The following is a 20,334-nucleotide window of genomic DNA, read 5'->3' as shown; positions in this document are numbered from 1 at the left end:
AGGTTAAAGCAAACAGCAGCTGTATGCTGCTGCAAACCTCCCATCTATCAAATTCTCAAAGTTACTGCTGCTCTTTGCTATGCTGATGAGCTCAAAAACCCGGCCCATGATGCCAACAATGCCTGGCAACGTGCCTTTCTAGCCTACTTTCCCACAAGACAGGGGTCTGTTTACAGTGTGGCAGAGAATCAGGCAAAACCTTCTCAGCCCCTTGCTCACAGCCATAGCACACCGCATCTAACATACATAAAGGGGAGCTTTTGATGCCAACTTTCTCATGGAGGAAAAGACCAAAACTCCCTCACTGCTGCAGAGGCCTATGCTAAAAGCTGAATGGCTGTAGTCCCTTCAAGCTTTGCAAGACAATTGTGCAGCATCTCTCCATCCTCAAGGCAACATGGGCATGGTGCCTTGTCTTCATCTGTCTGCAGAGCTGGAGCAGAGCACCACCAGCAGCCTGAAGCATAAGGTTCTTACACAATGCGATTCACCCTCTAGTGGTTGACACAAGGCCTATTTACCTGCATACAAATTTGGGTAACCTCTGGCCAGGTGGGTAACTTCTGTCCAAATCTGGATGGTGTTTTGCTCTTCTAACAGTTCTGCTCTTCTTCCAGTATGCTCTTCTAATGAGTCAATAAAACCAGATGGTTAAGACTACATAAAAGCCAGTACATAAATAAACTGTGGAGGATCGGTGCAACATGCTCTAAAATGGAGGAGCCCCCGTCTTACAGGTATTTACCATGATGCAGGAAATTAACAAGTACATGAAACAGAAAGCAAATTTAAAAAGTTTTAATAAAATTACATATAAATTACATTCCTATGTGTCATGCATGATTGAAGTTAGATACATCCCATTCTGCATTGAGTGAAAATGTTAATTCCTCTGAAAATGTGGCTGAGAGAAGATGAAGCTTGTGGCTTCATAAATAGGTGAGACTTCATCTTAAAAGAAACACAAATCTAATAGGCCATATAAAACAAATAAAATGGTTTGACTGCCTGCATTGCTTCAGGCTTCCATAATGTCCCCACAGAAAAAGCCAGACAATGCTGCCATCAGTGTAGTTTTGCCACAAGTAAGGGACTTGGACCCATCATATCCCCAGCACTCCCAGTGTGCTTCTTGACAGTCCCTACTTATACTGCTTTGCATCATCAATAGGTTTCACAGCATGTAAACTACATTGCTTCTGGGAGAGTCCAGATCAGAATATTTGTTCCAGTTGCTATCAGGAAAACTTCACAAGGCAGTATAAAGTAGAGGCTCCCAAAACAGACATGATGTAGATGTGAGATCCTCTTCAGCCCCCTCCTCCTGGCTGCACTGTGCTGGCATTCAGTGATTAAGGTGGATGAGGCACTATATCTGAGTAGATGCTTAAGGAACTAGCAATTCTGAGTGACAAGTTCATTGCTCCTGCCTTGTGTGCACCACTTTGGAGGATGTATTTGCTGCAGCCCTTGATACAGAGCAACATGCTTAACACTTCCTGATTTTGTACCCAAATAAGTGCAACAGGAATGTCCACAGATGCAAAATAATTTCTTTGGACATCTACTTACCTATTTTGGGGAAACAATGAGGTAGCTGGGATTTGCAAGACTAAAACTGTTAAGTTTCCAAGTTATAATTAAACCCCTGGCATGGGGAAACCATTATGCCCTTTGAAAACCCAAGCCTAAAGTGCTTTGAAAACTGGAAATCCATGACATCCTGTAATGATGCTTTTCTTCATGAAGACCAACTTTTATTCTGTGCTGGTAAGAAAACTTGTTACCAGCAAGAAAAAACATAATTATATGTACTTGTCATACACCACTTTTAAGCTTCCTCTACAATATGCTTCAAAGCCATGTTCTGCTTAAGGGACTAAGATGAGATGTGCTGGGCCCAGACCTACAGAACTAGTCTGCCATTTTTTATTCCTTATGTAGAAATTAAGCCACCAAAGTTTTGTTTCTGAAGCTTACAACATTCCACAAGAAAAGCTCCCTGAGAAAAAAAGAAAAAGAATTAAGTGTGAGGTTACCTGACATACACAAGTATAGAACACACAACAGCTGCATACCCTCATCTTTCACACAGACCTTCTCTGGGCATCCAAATATTCCAGTACCTCCAGTGAGGATCTACGAAAGCCTGGTTCTCTGTACTGGCAAGCAACAAGATCACATAATGTGTAATCAAAATATTCCTGTTAACTCAATGGATTGCTGCTCTGTTTGGCAGCATAGACCAGAGGGGAATCCCCTGAACTGCCATCGACTATGTCAACTGACTTGGACTCAATTTGGACAGGACTTTCCCAAGACTGCAATCATTGAGGGCCTGTTCCCCAGATTTTATACCTATAACCTTGCTGAAAGCCTGCTGTTTGCCTTATGCCTGGCATAAGATTCTTCCTTGCTTGTCATGCTGCATGAGCTCTAAGACTTGGCAGTGTGGCTGGTATCTCTTTTGCCAAGTTCTTTCTCCTCTGACCATAGAGGAAAAAGAGATCAGAGTAGCTCATTATCTAGCAACTAAGACCACAGCATTTGGTGTTGTCAGGATAAGCTTCCTTATGAAGCGCTGGAAAGAGTCTGCAGACATACCAAGGAAAGCATCCTCACTAGCAACAGGCATGTTCTGCTGCCGAAGTGTGGAAGGTGTTTGAGATCTACCTTGCAGATGGAAACATGGGCTCCTGAAAACAAAGTCAGAGAGAATATGAAGTTTGTGTGGTCAAGATTAAATGAGTTACCTACACTCTGGCAATGAGACACAGATAACTGTTAGTTCCTGACAGAAGAGAGGGATCTTCACATAAGATGACTGAGTCAGTCAGCAATTCTGCCCTGCTCTGAAGGAGATAGGTATTTCCACCATAACACAAAACCTACAGTTTTTTTAGGATGCAGCTGAAGATGCACATATTAAATTATGAAGACTTGAGAACAACATTCACAAGAATAAGCAGTCTAAAAGGCTGGGGTTTTTTTTGGCAACGGTCGTACTGAGATCATTACAATCCTTCATCCTGCATAAAATGTCATGGAATTTTATTCAGAAAAATACAGTCTGTAAAGTTAAAAATAGAAAATAACCCAAATATTCTAATAGGACAACAGACTGATATGAAGACAAAGTGGGTTTTGGTCTTAAATCCAGCACTCACTCTCCCAGCAAATGCTGTGGTAGGGGTTGTTCATATAAAGCAATTCATGGGTGCGCATATACTTCCCAAAAGAAGGTGGACAGAAGTTAGTGTTTTCCACTGATTCCCTATTCAGGGCAACAGTGCAAGGAAAAATTCTCTGTTCACCTAAGTAATAGTCTGATGTGATATTAGGAACCAGGACTCTTTTAAGCCATCTTCCATTCTTCATTGGAGTATGCTCCCTGGAATGATGCAGGAAAAAGCTCAAGAAGAATTTGGGAGTGCAGCAGCTCTGGAGTCAGGGCCTGGACTGTAGCTGGTGTACAGACAGATGGGGCCTTGGCAGCACACAGAAAATGAGTGTGCCACGTTTTAGTTACAACTTCTCTTGGATGCTGGTAAATGATTGTTTGGTCTCAAGTGCTTTGCCTGGGTATAAAAGTTGGGGATAAGGCGTTTGGCCACGGAGAAAAAGGGTCAGTATATTGCATATAGGTATGAAGGCAGTTGTCCCTTTGATAGATTACTTCCTGAACAATAGCTGTCACGTGTACAAAGTCTGTTCCTGTTTGGCTATAGACCAAACCAATTTCAAGTCCTAGACTGCTCCAAGCTTGCTGGCACTTGGCACATGACCACAAGCTAAGCCAGCAGCTGTTTATAGGGTAACCACAGAGCAAAACATGTCAAAGGAATAGCTGCACATAGCCCACAAAACTTAATCCACTGCAGGTTTCAGATGCCTGTTTTCGAGTTGATCCAGTTTCGATAGTAAGTCACTCTTGTGTAGACTCCTGGTTTATTTCGCTTGCCACATTCATCTCCCCAGCTTACTATTCCCACCAGATACCAGATTCCTCTGGAGTTCGCATTCACCAGTGGCCCACCAGAGTCACCCTAAGGAGAAAAATGTCAACAGGCAGAAACAAAGTAAACAGGGTTCACCTCACTAATGGAACAGAACAATGAGACTTGCTGCAACAGAGATCTGTCTCTAGACCACAGCTATAATTCAACCTCTACACAGTTTACTGACAACACAGAGGCTGACAGCCTATGTCTAAATTCATTCTCTCCCTCTCCACACCCTCCCATCTATTCTCTCACATGTGCATTATATAGAAACCCCAAGCCTCTAAGTGCAGACTTCAGGCCGTGAAGCATGAAGCTCTTCATTTACATTTGTCAAGATATTTAACCCCAAAATTTAATCAAGATTCCTCAAAGTACATTTTATTCCTAGGAAACATAACCTCCTGCCCCTCCTATTTCCTTTTTATTACCTATGAAGCAGCTTACCTGGCAGGCATCCACCTTCCCCGTCAAGTATCCAGCACACAACATTCCAGGTGTTACTGCTCCACTGTACACTTCTCTTCTATTACAAGTTGCAGTACTTATAATTTTTATTTCTGCTTGTCTCAGCTGATTAACACTATAGCCTAGAAAGAGAATTTGCAGACAGGATATGTAAGCTAAAACACTCAAGGATTAGGAGTAGTCAAGTTTTCCTACAGCTTTTCTGCTATTACAGGCAACAAAAAGAAGCTACCCAACAATGTCTCAGGAAGAAATAAGGGGTTGGGTTTTCTCTCCTCTTAAAGTCCTTCACTTGCTCCCAAACCTAACATTTTTCAACTTTCATCCTCACCACATGCTCTTCAGCATAACAGACAAAGGGATTTTTTTACATGTTTCAGTGCTGAACTCAGCTGTAGGCTACAAAATATGTCCTTGTATCATTGGAAAGGCCCATTTGATTAATTGCAGCGTAGCTTTGGACAATCACTATGCACCCCATACACTACTTGCATAGTTCAACGGATCTCATAATCAGATACATAGTCTCATCATCTCAGTCCTCACTGACACAGACTAATTTGAATGAAGCTCACTCAAGTCATCAGATGAAGACTGATTTATGACTAAAGAAAGAATAACTGATGAAAACTGTCATGATACATCTATGACAAAGCTGAATGGTGAAAGAGCGTACGTCAGAGCTAAACTCAGGTGGACTGGGCCAGTGGGAATGGAGAACAGAATGTATTCAACCAGCACAATGCATGATGCAACAAAAGCTGCTCTTAGTCCTGTAAGGCTAACCTGTAAAGTCTTTCACTGTACTGACTTTCCAACCCACTGACCAAGACAGAAAAACAAGCAGCAAACTAAGCCCAGAGGTATATCGCTAGCACATGCACCTATCAAACTAAGTCTAAGGAACCCAAAATGAAAGAAGAAAAAAACCTGAAACATAAAACTAACAGCAGTCTTCTCAAACACATGTGTGACAGGACATGGGAAAGCAAGAGACACTCACCATCATTCTCTAAAGCTCCCCAGCCTGTGACAAAACAGGAACTGTTGTCTGGAAACACGTGAGATGCTTCAGGGAGGCAAACACTGTGCACATCACTTGTGAACTCAATAGCAGAGGCAAGTTCAACAACAGCCACATCATACTTATGATTAAGGCCTAAGCTGTTGTATCTTTCATGAATGATAATTCTTCGGACTAATTTTTTCTGGGTTGGAGGTCTCAGCAGAATTCCAAAGCTGGCAGTCCACCTCCTAGGATTTGTTCTTCCCCTGTAAGGTATTTGAGCTTATGTCACAGCCACACAAAACAAGATCCCCAAAGAACCCTAGCTCACCACTGAAAAAACACTTATTCAACTTATTATTATTTTTCTGCATACACAAATATCAGCAGACCCCAAAAGGTCAGAGCATCCAAGAGTCCTAAGACCTGTAGGATCAGAAAGGTGCTGATGACTTACCCTTTAAAGCAGTGGGCTGCAGTCACTAGCCACCTATTACTGATCACTGATGCACCACAGCGATGGCTCCCATCATACTGAATACTAGCCTGCCAGGGCCATTCCCCTTCCCATGCACGCTGCCCGCCGGTTATTCTCTCCTCTCCTGTGAAGAATGCCTGTTTTCGTATTCCACAGCCTACCAAAGAAAAAACAGCTCCGCTTTACCTGATTGAGGGAAATCAGGGTGTTGCTTTGGGAAAGGCCTTCATGGCTGCAGGCAGAGGTATAACAGGGCAGGGTGTATGAGACAGCCTCCACCTAAACCAGTGCCTCCAGCAGCAGAGAAACCAGGTGTCATGGTCACAGGCACCTCAGGATAGATGTGTGGTAAACAAAGTTTGGTAGAAGAGTCACTACTTTTTCATTAAGCCAGTTTTCAGACACACAAACCCATAGGCACTCCCATGGGAACTGAAGGCTGTATTATTTGAGACACTTGTGTATTTTTCCAGTTGTAGCTGTTTACCCATTTAGAAAGATACTGCTTCTACAAACCTTGTTTGCATTGCTATTTGACTAGAACTGTACAGGGAGAAAGGTAACATAGGCAGTCACTAGTGTATCTGTGCATACAGGAACACAGGCACACATGCACTGATAACCTAAGCATTTACATTCATATAGCTTTCATAATAGTAACATGTAAGTTTCAACTAAAGACTAAACTCTCTCAGTAAAGAACATCATCCTGAGGTTTTTGTTTGCCTTTAAGACATCTTAAAAATCGAGTATGAAAATACTGAGGAATCACCACATAAACAACCACCCCACCAAGGGGGCTCTAAGCCCCCTCTACACCACCAAAATATGCACAGGACAGACACTGCACATCACTAAAGAACTCAATGGAGTCAATCTTTCCCTTATTTCTAACATCCCACCTGTATAGCAAAGTCAAGACCAACACAGTCAGTACAACTTTAAGTGTCATAGAATTCCTGAAGACTAGTTTGCAAAAACCTCACAGAACCAAACAAAAAAACCCACCCACAAACTGGGCAAACAAAGAAGAGATTTTGTCAGCTCACCTCCAGGTCAGCTTTGACAACAGCAACAAAAAAATGGTATCCTCTTCTTCCAACAGTTTACTTATAGCCACTGTACCAAGAGCACAGGCATGTATCAGCTGAAAAAACCCACCTCAGCTCCAAACTAGTTAATTCTCAGTCCATTTAAAGATAGGAAGCTAGTGTGCAAAGGCTCTGAGACCATGCAGGGGACTGATGGAGTCCCATGGGAAGGGATTTAAACTGTCTCCCTGTTTCCAGAGAAGCTTTAAGACCTCATGGAGGGGAACAGACAACCGGAGAGGGACTTTGAATCTGCCCCTCTCCAGGGCTGTGCCACTGCCTTGTTCTCACTGTGGACAGCTCTTCTCCATCTCCTACACTCTGGCCTTTCCCTGTATATTAACAGGTTTAGCTCAAATCTGACAGACAACTGTGGCCAAACCTTTCTGCAGAGATGAGGGGGCAAGAGGGAAAATGGTTTTGGAAGGATTCCAGCAAGAATCCTGGTTTTGTGCAAAGCTCACTAACAGCAGCTCATCTACTTGCCCTATTCCCATAATCAACATTAAAGCAACTGCTTTACACTTTTGCACCACCAAATCAGAATGCCTGATTCTGCAAACACTACAGTCAGCCTGACTGCAGGAAAATGAGCTGAAGTCTTCCCTGGCTCATGCTCTGTCTACTGCTCTAGTATCTTTAACAAGTTATTTTTCCAACTTGCATCTTAAAAGCATAAGACTCTTGTAAACACAGAACCAACAGCACCATGCTGCTGGACCTTTTCTATACAGCATTTGTACTTACAGTTGTTTAGAAGGTTATCGCCTTTTTCCTTTTTCAAGTCTGGAATGAAAAGCAAACACACAGTAAATACATCTTATACTGCTATGTGATTTAGCACAGATTCCCTCCCTGTAGCCAGCAAACATAAATTAAATAGTTTACATTAACTGTATGGATTGACAGTATCGTAAGAGTAATTTGCTCTGTTGGAGAAGTTCAGTTAAGCATCTATTCCTCACTGAAAGCATAAGGCCTTGCTTTCTTGCCTTAGCTCAAAGCTAACAGAAGCAACAGATGACTGCAAATACATCCAAGTAACATCTACATGTATATTGTGCACAGCCACCAGCAAATGCCTACATGCATTTATTCAGGCTCAGTATGGCAACATGGTCAAAACACTCTTCACAAATCCTCAGTGCTGGGGTTGACTGGAGATAAACCAACGTTACTGATTTCTTTCCTACAAAAAACTGCCAGATTCTGATGGCAACCAGCAACAGATTCATGGAAGAGGATTACTGCCCAAGGAACCTCAGGCTTTGTTACGAACACTGGACACAGCAATTTGTCAGATAAGCAAAGGAGATACCAGGGGGTGAAGGGTGCCATCTCAGCCTTACATTTTTTTAATAGCTTGAGGACTCTGCATTCCAGTACCTGGTGATACAGGTTCTCGTTCAATTCACTGTGTGCCTTAAAGTAACCTGTGAGCCCATGGTCACAAAGTTAGGCCTTTTTTTGATGAGTCAGGGAGGACAGGCACACGACATGACCTCATTCAATCAACAGAGCTAGATCGCACAGAGAAAGCCTCTGGTACGCAGAGAGCTCACTCATAAATCAGTGCCAGCATGCTTTGGTTCTTTTAATGCTAATTCTTCCAAGTTCCCAGGCTGCCAGCAGTAATACAGCATTTGGAGAAGGCAAAAGAAGAAAATAAGAACAGTCTTCATTTGCATACTAAGGTGACACTCATCACACTAAGAACAGCAAAGTATGAGGAACAAATTCCAAGCTGAAAACACAGAGCTAAGCCACTTGCCTGTGAGTCTAAGGGTAGACTCGTCAACATTCAAGAGCGTGGAGCTTGATTTTAGCCTTCTGCGTAACACGTTGTTGACCTGACTCCAGCTTGTTGCCTTACTGTCAGCCGAAGCAAATTTAAATACCAGAACAACAGATGCAAGCACTCCACCAGCATCTGGGCTGCAAACCAACAACAACAAAGTGGTGTCATTCTCTTTTTTCTGCCATTAATCCTCTTTCTCTTTGTTCTGCTGTCCACTGTATGCCTTCTTTATATAAAAACAGGTCTGGTCTGCACTGATGTACAGAACAAATAGTATAGCTGTGCACAAGCAAAGGAAGATGATGACATGTCAGCAGGCAGCAAAAGGCTTGGTTCTTGCTATAACAGTGGGATTACTCCCCACTGTTCCCATATTCTTAGTATTTTCTGGGAACTGTTATAGGCAATACAGAAGAGGAGGAGAGGAAGAGTCACACCCTTTGGCCTCAACACAGCTCACAGTCAGTAGAACAGCACAGCAAATTACAACCCTTTAATAGACACCCAACGGGCCATTCCTAACAGCCGTTAAAAGACCCAGTAAGGGCCACAGAAGTTAAAAAGGTCTTTTGGCATTTCTTTCCATTTAAGTCACTTGTCCACTTATTGGTCAGTTAGCTCCATTTATCTGGAGAGAAAAAACTCAGTAGCTTGAGTTATCTGAGCAAGGCACGATCACTTACTGTCAGTATAAAATATTGGACCCAATATTTTAGGCTAGCAGTCTAAAGAAAAGACAGCTAAAGCTTAGAGGGAATCACAGAAGAGATGCAGCTAAACTGGTCCAGTGCCTAGTTAAAGACACCTACAACTTATCTGTAGCGAAAACAAGCTTGGACGGGATACACTGTTTGGTCAACCTAAGAGGTTTGCAGTCAAGCTCCCAGGTTCTGCAATTTCACTTGACATACAGTATGGAGGCTTGTGGAAGAAACCAGCAGCAGGAAACAGTGTGGAACATTTTAAGGAAATTACTCATTCCATCCAGAGAGAGGTAAAGGCAAGAAAACCCAGAAGTGCTGTGGAGAATGGCATTTGTGGGAAGTTTGGTATTGTTTGCTGTCTAGGAAAAATACTTCACAGCAAAAGCAAGCCTTATAGAAATATATCTCCAAACCAAAAGTAATGTGAAGGAGAAGGAAGCGATGACTCTTATTGCTGAGAGCAATATATAATTACTGCAGAGACAGAAAAGGCTTTAAAACTCTTAAACAGGACCTTTATACCTTTGTGCCCCACTTCTTTCCCTCAGCTCTGTATCCAGGTATCTCACACTGGAATCATTTATTCCTTCAGACCTTTTCAGAGAGGGAGGAGAATAGTTATCTCCTGCTGTACACCATGCAAAGGGGTAAACACCAGCCTGAGTTTCCATAGGAAGAATTAAGTAAAATAAAGAGCTGACCCTGCACCTCTCAATCTCTTAACTAGTAGTAAAAACTGGGATCACCTAGTAACTTGGTTACTGCATCACAGCTATAAACAACTGGTAATCAATCTGCAGAAGTATAAGGCAAATTTCTCTTCCATGCTGACCTCTGAATGTAACTGAGCCCTCAGTGTTGTCAGCACTGAAGGAGAGCAACAACCAGCCAACTTAGTCATGCTGCTGGTGTAATTCAAGGATAAACAACCAGGCACACTCCATATGGTCAAGCAGAAGGAAGAAAGAATATTTATCACACCCCTGCTTATTCCCAACATTCACATTACTTACCTGAAGCTGACAACATGGGACCTGGTGTACCTTTTACTTAGAAAGGACCCATTGAATACTGCAGACATCTGTTAAGTAAAAAGAGTGTGTTAAACTACACCTGTAATAAATATGTACATGCTCTCAAGATATAGCAGTCTCATGAGCCTCCAAAACACAAGAAAATGCCTTCAGAACTCCATCTGTACACCAAAGATCCTAAATTTCCACCAGAGGGTACAGAACCAAAATAAACAGCCGAGTTAGCCATTTTTGTTATCCCTTCTGCTCTGCGGGTGCCTGTTCCACCACAGAGCTACTGGAACAGACAGCACCTGTTCTTACCATCTGCTTGTGCACAGTCAGCAATGCATCTTTAACCCACTATAGCAAGGTTTGAAAGGTAAGTGGCATAAGGATGAGGCACAGTCGCCTCCATTTCCAATCAGTCACAGACTCTTCACCATAGGTCAAGCAGAAACAGACATAGCTTACCATGGTTTCAACTTCTTGGCTCAGGTGCCTGAAGTCTTCTGTGGTTTGCCTTTCATACTGAGGGTCATACTCAACATTGGTGACTAGGAAAGTTGCATTGTAATATCTCTCCTGATCTAGAGAAGAAAAGCAAAGGTGGCTGACCTGCAGTACAGTTCAGACGGGCACAGTATGTCACAGAGTATGGCACAAGTAAGGTTCCCAGGCTCTGGCTGTGACCCTGTCAGCTGCAGAATTACAGCTTTATCAGCACTTTGGGAAAAGGGGGCTCTGGACAATACCCATGGAGGCACCGGGGTAAGACAAGAAACTAAAAGAGGGAGAAAACTTAAATCCCTGCTTAAAACAAATAATATTTTAAGTATTCTTGTAGGTTTTCTAATTAATTCAGATCTTGAATAGGGTGTAGTAGGTTTTCTCATGCAGATTCTATACCAGGGGTGAGCTGTATACCTAAATCATCATGCAAGACCACAGTAGGAAGTGAAACACAACAGATCCCTGAGACTTGAGAGAACAAAGACTAGCGCACTTACCACGACATAAAAAGTATGTAGTCAAGCCAATGATGAGGGCTAACACCAATATCACTGACACAACAATGACTGCTATCTTCCATGGCTCCATACGCTTCACTGCTCTGTCCATCTGGATCACTACCTGCATTGAAGAAGACAGTGTGGAGAAATCACTCTATTGCACAAACAATAGCACATCCTGAAACAAATCATATCTGGCACAGCTTATTTCATCTGACAAATCTCACAGAATGAGGAAGGTTGGGAAGGACCCTGTGAGTCTGACCTTCTGTTCAAACCAGGTCCCACTACAGCAGGTTGCTCCAGACTTTGTCCAGGCAAGTTTTTTGTATCTCCAAGGACAAAGACCCTCCAGTCTTCCCCTAAGACTTGATCCAGTTCCTGATCAAAAGCAAAAGTGTTTTCTTTGTATCTAATAAGAATTTCCTCTGTTCTCACTTGCTTTCACTGCCTCACATGCACCCGTGAAAAAGCCTAGAGTTGTGCAGGTATTGCTAGTAGAGACAATTTCCCATTAAGAAATATTAAACAGATTTCAAGTGCAGCTGACTGCCCACACAGGTGCTTAAACTGCACATAAATGTAATAATTCATGACTGATTAAATAAATTCTGAACCAAGAATAATCTAGGTTACTGGAGATGCCATATAATATACAGCTTTGAGTTACTTTCAGTTGGCATGAATAGTAACATTTATTGATCCCCTACAGGGTTTAGGATTTATTGCACCAAAACCACACATACATTGTAAGAGACCACATCCTGTTTCCTGCCAGACAATCTGTCAGACGGGAGAGAAATAGCTACTCATGTAAATGTGATATGGAAATAAGACCTGAACTTTGTGACTCATTGAAAGCCAACAACAGACCTGTAAAAGGGTCGGAAACTTTACCTACTACACGTGGACAAAAAACACATAAGCATTTTTCTTCCACTTATGTCTTCCTTTGCAGCATTAAGCAAGAGAACACGAGGATAACTGCATTTGCACGTGTTTTCAGGAGCTTTGTTGTAGGACGGTGCAAAGCCTTAAGCACAATTATTTCGGATCCCCAGTAATTCCACAGCATGCTTTGTAGTAATTGTTATCATGCCTCTCATTAAGTCCCTACGTCAATGATCAGCATTAGTACAGGGTAACAGAAAAACACATGGAATAACTCCTCAAAGGTGCCTGGAGTGACAAACAGCAACAGCCAGCTGTGGGGAGGAGGGACTCTGCTGTTTACCATGCTGTTTTACACCCACTGATCCATGTTTTGTATTGCTGTAGACCAGACATACTAAACACAATTTTCCTCTTTCCAGGCACAGCCATTTCTGAGCAACACCTGAGAAAACAACGGCAGGAAGGGGCAGAAAGGAACAAGGAGAGAGAGTAAGTGCAGGTTTTTTGACTATAAGGTGGCAAGAAAGAAATCACAGTGAAAGCAGAGCCCCGGCTGGCCAAGATTACTTCCTCTGGAAAGTGCAAGCTGCAGTAAGCACATAATAATACACACACTAGAGCTGAACTGGCTCCACAGAGCCTTGACTTCTTACCATTTAGACCTTCACTATATACACTGTCCATTACCTCTGAGGGTTTCACAGATGCAGAGATTCAGATCAAAACCTAAGACCAGTGGCACTGTCCTGCCTCAATTTCTTTAAAATGCTGCAGCTTCCAATGGACCATTCCCATCCTCATCTCAGTCTTTTCACAGTCCCATCTCATGGAATTGGAGCATACTTTATCAGCAGCCAGTTACTGCCAGTTACATGGAAGTCCCCTGGCTAACTACAACAGCCCACTATGGTGAGATGCTTCTGCCCCTCCTTAGCTAGCCACCTCTCATGTTTTAAATGATTCTTCTTTAGCATCTCACTTTGCCCTCCTCGTTGGAGAGATTTTGCTCTCCATCCTGAGCCCCTGCCACACATCTCAATCAGCCTGGTTCTCTATGCTTCAATCAGGCCACCCCAGCATGCTCCCACCCAAACAACCCGAGCAACATCCCTCCATTGCTCTTAACAGAGAACACACAGCACAGCCCTGATGGTATATGGCTGGCCCAGCAGATACTGAGGCAGCAGCACTCCTGTTTCATACAGTTTCAGCTTCTTAACTGTATGTAGATTTCCTCAAGATACGGCCTTCTGCCTAAGCTATGATAGGTATAGGCTCACACTTGAAAAACGAGCACCTTGCTGCCTGTGGGACTCATGCTCTGACAGCCAGCATTGTCCTCCATTTCAGTCTGTCTCTATTTCCTTTTCATGCAAATAGCAGCTACCTCAACAAACACTGGCAGCACAGACCCCCTTCTCCAACATTTCAGAACTGCTTACTCTCCACAGGTCTTAGAGACTTGTGAGGGGAAACAGACACTTGAGGAACTGCTGCAGTGCTGGTGGAAATGGAAACATGGGATATGAGGGATAAAATCCTCATCTGTTTTCAATACTGACTCAACTTTAACTTTTTAAAAGAAAGCAGTTTAAAGGATGCACTTCTGTAAATATCTACATCAAAATCAATCACTGAATGGTTTGGGTTGGAAGGGACCTTAAATATCATCTAGTTCCAACACCCCTGCCATGGGCAGGGACATCTTCCACTAGACCAGGTTGCTCAAAGCCCCATCCAACCCAGCTCTGAACTCTGCCAGGGATGGAGCATCGCAACTTCTTTTTATTGTGTCCCCCACGGTATGGGGCATCACATCCTTCCTTTACTGTGAGGGTAGTGAGACACTGGAAGAGGTTGCCACTCCTTATATATAGTTTAAAACTATCCTCTTTCAGTTTAAAGCCATTACCCCTTATCCTAGCACTTATCCTCTCCAGATTTCCTGTAGGTTCCCCTTTAGGTATTGGAAGGCTACTCTAAGGCCTCCCTGGAGCCTTCTCTTGTTCCAGCTGAACAAGTCCAACACTTTCAGCCTATCTTCATAGGACAGGTGCTCCCCTCTCCTATGATCCAGCCCTCTGATCATCCTCATGGCCCTCCTGTGGATTTGCTCGAGCAGGTCCACATCCCTCTTGCGTTGGATGCCCCAGAGCTGGATGCAGTACTGCAGGTGGGGTCTCATGAGAGCAGAATAGAGGAGGAGGAGGATCACCTCCCTCAACCTGATGGATATGCTCCTTCTGATGCAGGCCAGCACATGGGCTGCAAGTGCACATTGACAGATCATGCTGAGCTTCTCATCAACCAACATCCCCAAAGTGTCAACAACCACCACCAACCTCATATAGGCAATTAGTACAAATTAAAATGGAAATGCCTTTTCAAAAAGAAAAAGGTTTTCTGCTCCTTTTGTCTATTTTATCAGCAGACATGCTTGTCACCAACTGTGCTGAATGTCAGTAAAGAATAACTATTTTTAGCCTTTTCATTAAATACCTAATCTTTTGCCACCCATTTCAGGAATCAGTATGAATGTAGGCAAAAGTCTTGTTTGACCCAAAATTAGGTATCCTTTACTTTTTGAAGAACAGCTCAACTACAGGCACCACCAAATGTGTATTGCTTGTATTAGAGCAGCATATATGTCCAGTAGTGTCCAGGAGTTCTAGCCTTTGACACTTGTATGCTAGGGTCTGTACCCATGAAACAAACCACACTCACAACTAGGTCTAGTTTTGAGCCTACCTCTGCTGAAACCTACTAGGATGTTTAGTGACAGTTTTTGCCCAGGTTATGTCCACTCAGTCCATTCAGTTATTAATCACATATATTACACTTCCAACTCACTCTTTTGCTATTATGGAGGGCAGGATTGTCATGCTTTACCAGAAGGACAAGGATCCCTGTGCCTGGGACATCTATCTCTATAGTTAAATAGTTCAGCTGCAGGTGGATCTCCCTATTTAGGAATCAGACTTCTGTATGGTCTTATCTGCACTCTAGTAATCAAGAAAACTCTGCTCCACCCAACACCACTCACCAGCCAGAGAAACACTGATCCTCTGTGGTGATGATGAATACAGAGGCAGAGATGATCTCATCACCTTCGACCATAGATGCATCCTTTTTTTCTTCTGTGGTAAGAAGGCACTGCTTAATGGCTAGTTATGCTCCTCAGAAGACACTCCCCAATACCACAGCTGCCTGTGTAGATGCCTTCCAGAGTCAGGTGGTTTTGTACAGCCTCATATTTCTTGCTTCCTTATGCCACATGCTTTGATTTTTCATTTTACTGCCCTGACTCTATTAAGCTGCAAATTAACTCTCAGGAAGGCAGACAAGGGAATTCAGGTAACAGTAATGCATTATCCTCTGGTATGAATGAGGATAACTGTTATACTTCAAGAGCAAACCTTAATGATATCAGAAGCCAGACTCCACTAGGAGACCTCAAAGGCTGAGTCCTCTCTACTCTAAAAACCACCTCCTCACAGTCTGGATCTGGTAGCTTTCTGTGTGCAGTGAATTAGCGAGAGTTTCAAACCCAAGATCTTTTAGTTCAGTACAAAACTTCTTGTCTTGGCAATACTATGGATGAACATCAGACCTCCTATAGTAATCTCTGTTCTCATTTAAAACAGGCTTCATTCCCAACAGAAGCCCAAAACACATCCATAGAGACAGCAGCATTTTACAGTTTCATAGCATAATTCATTTGGTGTGTAAACCAAACTACTCATTTTCCTAGTTTACACACCTTGGCTCTGACACACAGAATGTGTTTTGATAACTAAAAAGTTAAACCATACTGAAGGCATTTCATTCAAATGCACTATTTTGGAAATAGCTGTTCATACAGAGTTAAAGTATTTTAATCACAGTGAAGTTATGTTTAGAGAGAGATATATTAAATCAAGCCTCAGTACGGGATATTTTAATATGTGCAATACACCAAGAAATAAAGTTGCATTAATAGTTATTGGCACATTAGAAAGAAGAGCTGTACTGAAATTTTCCTAAAATCATCTGGTCTTCCTTGTGAAACCAAGAAGAAAATAGGACTTCTGATCAACCCCGATTGAATTCTATACCTTCCAATTTGGCACATATACCCAAAAGCAAAAGACAAGCACAATACACAGGTCACAGGCTGCTTTTCCCTGCTCATCCTTTACCAAACTCCCTAAAAGTTCATTCACAATGAAATGATCAAAGTTCGGCTCGCCCCTCCGCCTGATAGGATTTGATTCACTATATTGGGCTTATCCATCTCTTCTGGTAGAACTACTGTGTGTTATAAAAGCCTCAGTAAGAACAATACCAGAAAACTGATCAGAAAATGTCTGTTCAGACAAGTAAAGGAAGTGTAACTGTAACCTAAAAGGCCCTAGCCACTGAACTGCTGGATAAGCAGGGAACAGCTACCCTGGGTTTTTATATATATCTGCTCTTTTTGACTTCTTAAGCTAAGCCCTCACAGCATCCCCAGCCTAGATTTGCTTTCAGATTAATCTAAACCATGTTTTCTGGCACTAGCAGTTTACTGAAGGGGTTTCACCATGCACTGAATAGAAGAGGTTGCATATTTTCTTCCACTTGATCTGCTGCTGGCTTCCTATAATAAATTAATTATTGTAGTTTTTATTTTATACCTCTGTTCACTCATACTCCAATACTCTCAGAAGAGCCAGTGTCAGAGCTTGGGTGGCACATGTGCTGATGGCGGTCTCTCCACATTTATAGCCATGACCAGTTTTTCCATTCAAAGATGAATTCAGACACATCCCTATAATCATTCTTCCTAGGAGTGGGACTTTTCACGAGACAACTGAACTGACTAGTCTGCTGGCCTGGTGAGTGCACTTTGAAAACCCAGACTAGGTCCCTGAAACTATCTACCTTGGCACAGTGGTTGGGAACAGCAGTAACTGAAATAAATTTGGCTTAGTCCAGCAGTGCAAAAGCAAAGGACCATGAGGTAAGAGATGCTATTTCTGCTCCCACCTTTGCCACAAACAATCACACCAACCTAATACTACTCCTTTCCTCTTGTGGCATACTTGGGACACACACTTCTAAGATAATAGGACAACAACCTCTACTACTTTGGGCATTGAGAAAGCAGCAGCTAGTGCCTGAGTACCATACGACCCTGTCTTGGATGAGGTCAGTTACCAACCTCAGTGACTCAATGCTTAGTATCTCCCAAGCTGATACAATGGAAGACTTCCAGACATTGAAGGGATCTACTGAGGGAAACAAAACGTGTGGTGTTCTATGCGTCATGCTGAATCAGTTGATCTCCCCACACCCTTGAACATACCACAAAAACAGTAGGTGCTGCATGCCACCCCTTTGCAGTCAGATAAAACATCACTAATGCATTTGCCACTACTAACTGAGCTCCTCCTCAACCACCCAATTCTAAGATCTTGATGCTTACCAAGAGCACACTTCAGGTGGGCAAAGACAACAGTTCCAAATACTGTTCTTATTGTTTGCATCAAGATTCAAGGTCAGCATTCAGTCTTTGCCAGTAACTAACCCCATTATGCAAAATGATGTTCATATACTATTTGATCACCTTTGAAATCACCACAAAAGTTCTGTTGTTTGTTATTTTCTCATCCATTTTGCATTGGGCTTTTTGGAGGTTATGAGCTGTTTAATTGTTGGGACAGAGCTAGTCTCCTGTACCACTATGACAGTCTGTGGAACATAACTAACATCAACAACTGAAATATCCTTGTTCAATAGAGCATCTGCCTACAGCTGACTTCCCCAGCCAACATCCTGAGAAAGTCTCCCATGTTCTGAAATAAGACACAGTAGAAGTAGGTGGGCTACTCAGGTGGGCTACTCACTACATAAGGACTTTACAATTTCCATGAACATGCAAGAGGCCATCCTGGTATATAGGAAATATTAAGTACATGGCCAGTGATTGCAATCAGTTTAGGATAAGGTTCTGCAATTTCTACATCATCTTTACCTTTCAGATTTCCATTTTCAGCTACATTTATCATAGACAAAGTATCGTATTCTGTTAGTTCGTCAGTCCCAGATTATAGAAGTAGATCTCTGCTTTTCAGCCTTTGAAAATAGCTCTGCACCATACAGTTCTCTCTTCATCCTGCTCTGACTGCTTGAAATCCAATCAAGAAGCAAGACACAACAGTTATAGTCTTTGTGGATTTTCAGTTTGATTTTCATTCCAAGGCAGGGCGGGTGAAATGGTCTGGTGCCAGATTTGGTGCATTTACAAACTGATTCTGCACAGATTAACACTTCACTGGCTGCATACACAGCCCATGAAAATACAAAAAAGCACAATAAGCTATTTTTACTTTGTTTAGTCCACTCGCCCTTTTGTGACAGGTTATCAACTCAGTACTTGTGACTGCAACACATTCTAACTGTACTAACACAAGCAGATCAGAGTTGGGATGCAGTTATGACTCTCACCTGCTTCCCCACCACAACTTCCAGTGGCCATAGGCCACCTTAATTTGTCACCATACAATGCTGTAGAGGAGCTGAGGAACAGGTGGAAAATAAATGCATTTTGGGTAAGGAGAAAGGGTGAAATATCAGAAGGATCACCAGTGCATGGAAGGCAGCTCAAATCAGAAGAAAGCTCAGAGCTAGCGCCATTCTCCCTCCACCCTCACCCAAAGTTCAAACTGCTCTATAAACTTACACATGATATAGCCGTGCTGCCCAAACTACCAAGGAGCAAGTCAGAGGCTGCAGCACTCACCTTTGGGTACCACTGAGAGGTCAGCAAGAAGCTCTTCTGTCTGGGAGATGCACTGTCCCAAATGCCACAACACACTGTGCAGCATCTCAGCATAGACTTGAGGCTTTATCTCCCGAATTAGGAAAGAGTCATAGGCAAGTCAGAACAAACAAGTCCAGCAAGTCTCAGTGACAGAGGCTTACCTAGTAGTATGATTCCTCCCCTAAAACAACAATACACTTCTTTCATCACACCTTTCATCCAGGAATCCCAAAGACTTTTCAGAGCATTAACTACACCCTGCAACACCCCAAGTCAGAAGAGCCATGAAAATTTTGCAAGGATGCAGAGTTTATTTCCTTCTCCAGTATAATTAAAAGCAAACCAGACATTCTGGGCAGGACCAATGCAGAAAATTGACATGTTCTAAAGAGATAATGTTAGTGCTAGGCCAGACACAGAGCTGACAAACTGATATAGATTCAGTGGCATGCTCCTCTCAACTCCCTTGAATTTCCTTGAAATTGATTACTTGGCCAAAAAAAGAACATGCCCCAACAATAATGGAGGTATTCAAGCTTGTAATTCTTCTTTAACTCCTTAGATGTTGATTTTAATTGTGGCTACCTAGCCACACACATAGCTCTGTCCTGGTAAAATTCTTCTAGGTCATAAACATTTGTGATAAATATTTGCAGGTTGTCTAGATAAGCATTTCTAATTGTGCTAGTTACAGCAAAACAATTAGCAAGTGAATTAATGCATGCACAAACTCTAACCTAAAGTAGCATTTCTCAATCTTTTCTTTGCAACCGTTTTTTCAATTTTAGGATGTCAGTTACACCAAGCCTATTAGAAGATATATATGCCCACATAGCCTTACACACAGATTTGGTTCAGAAGGCAAGTAAAGGAGACAGAACATCACACCAAAATATGTGTGGCACATACTTGCTTTGTTGCAATGAAGTTTTACCATCTAAGGACTCTTTTCCTCCACCTTAATGACCTTCACTTGACCCCCACTTCTCATAATTTGGATTCAATGTCTCAGCATAATTTGTTATGAAACACAGTTAATAGTGTTGATAAGGATGCACATAATGTAATTACTGCTCAACACTAA

General features: G+C 42.5%; 1 protein-coding gene across 1 annotated transcript; it reads right to left on the bottom strand.

The window, feature by feature from the left end:
- Nucleotides 1–1,128: 1,128 nt before the first annotated feature.
- Nucleotides 1,129–19,746, bottom strand: LOC133213189 (transmembrane protease serine 11E-like). Its single transcript, XM_061355252.1, has 10 exons — nucleotides 19,230–19,746; nucleotides 11,570–11,693; nucleotides 11,034–11,149; nucleotides 10,560–10,627; nucleotides 8,816–8,979; nucleotides 7,792–7,830; nucleotides 5,933–6,110; nucleotides 5,473–5,741; nucleotides 4,449–4,591; nucleotides 1,129–4,046 (listed from the first exon to the last, which is right to left on the bottom strand). Exons 1-10 carry the CDS (start codon nucleotides 19,320–19,322, stop codon nucleotides 3,885–3,887), a joined length of 1,356 nt encoding a protein of 451 aa, XP_061211236.1. The 5' UTR covers nucleotides 19,323–19,746; the 3' UTR covers nucleotides 1,129–3,884.
- Nucleotides 19,747–20,334: the final 588 nt, after the last annotated feature.

Source organism: Neopsephotus bourkii, unplaced genomic scaffold, assembly GCF_033783945.1.
Source record: "Neopsephotus bourkii isolate Nb327-2 ecotype Australia unplaced genomic scaffold, CSIRO-AGI_Nbou_v1 NB_787, whole genome shotgun sequence".
In the NCBI taxonomy this organism is placed as follows: domain Eukaryota; kingdom Metazoa; phylum Chordata; class Aves; order Psittaciformes; family Psittacidae; genus Neopsephotus; species Neopsephotus bourkii.
The sequence above is the reverse complement of the archived record's forward strand: the minus strand, read 5'-3'. Positions and strand labels throughout refer to the sequence as shown.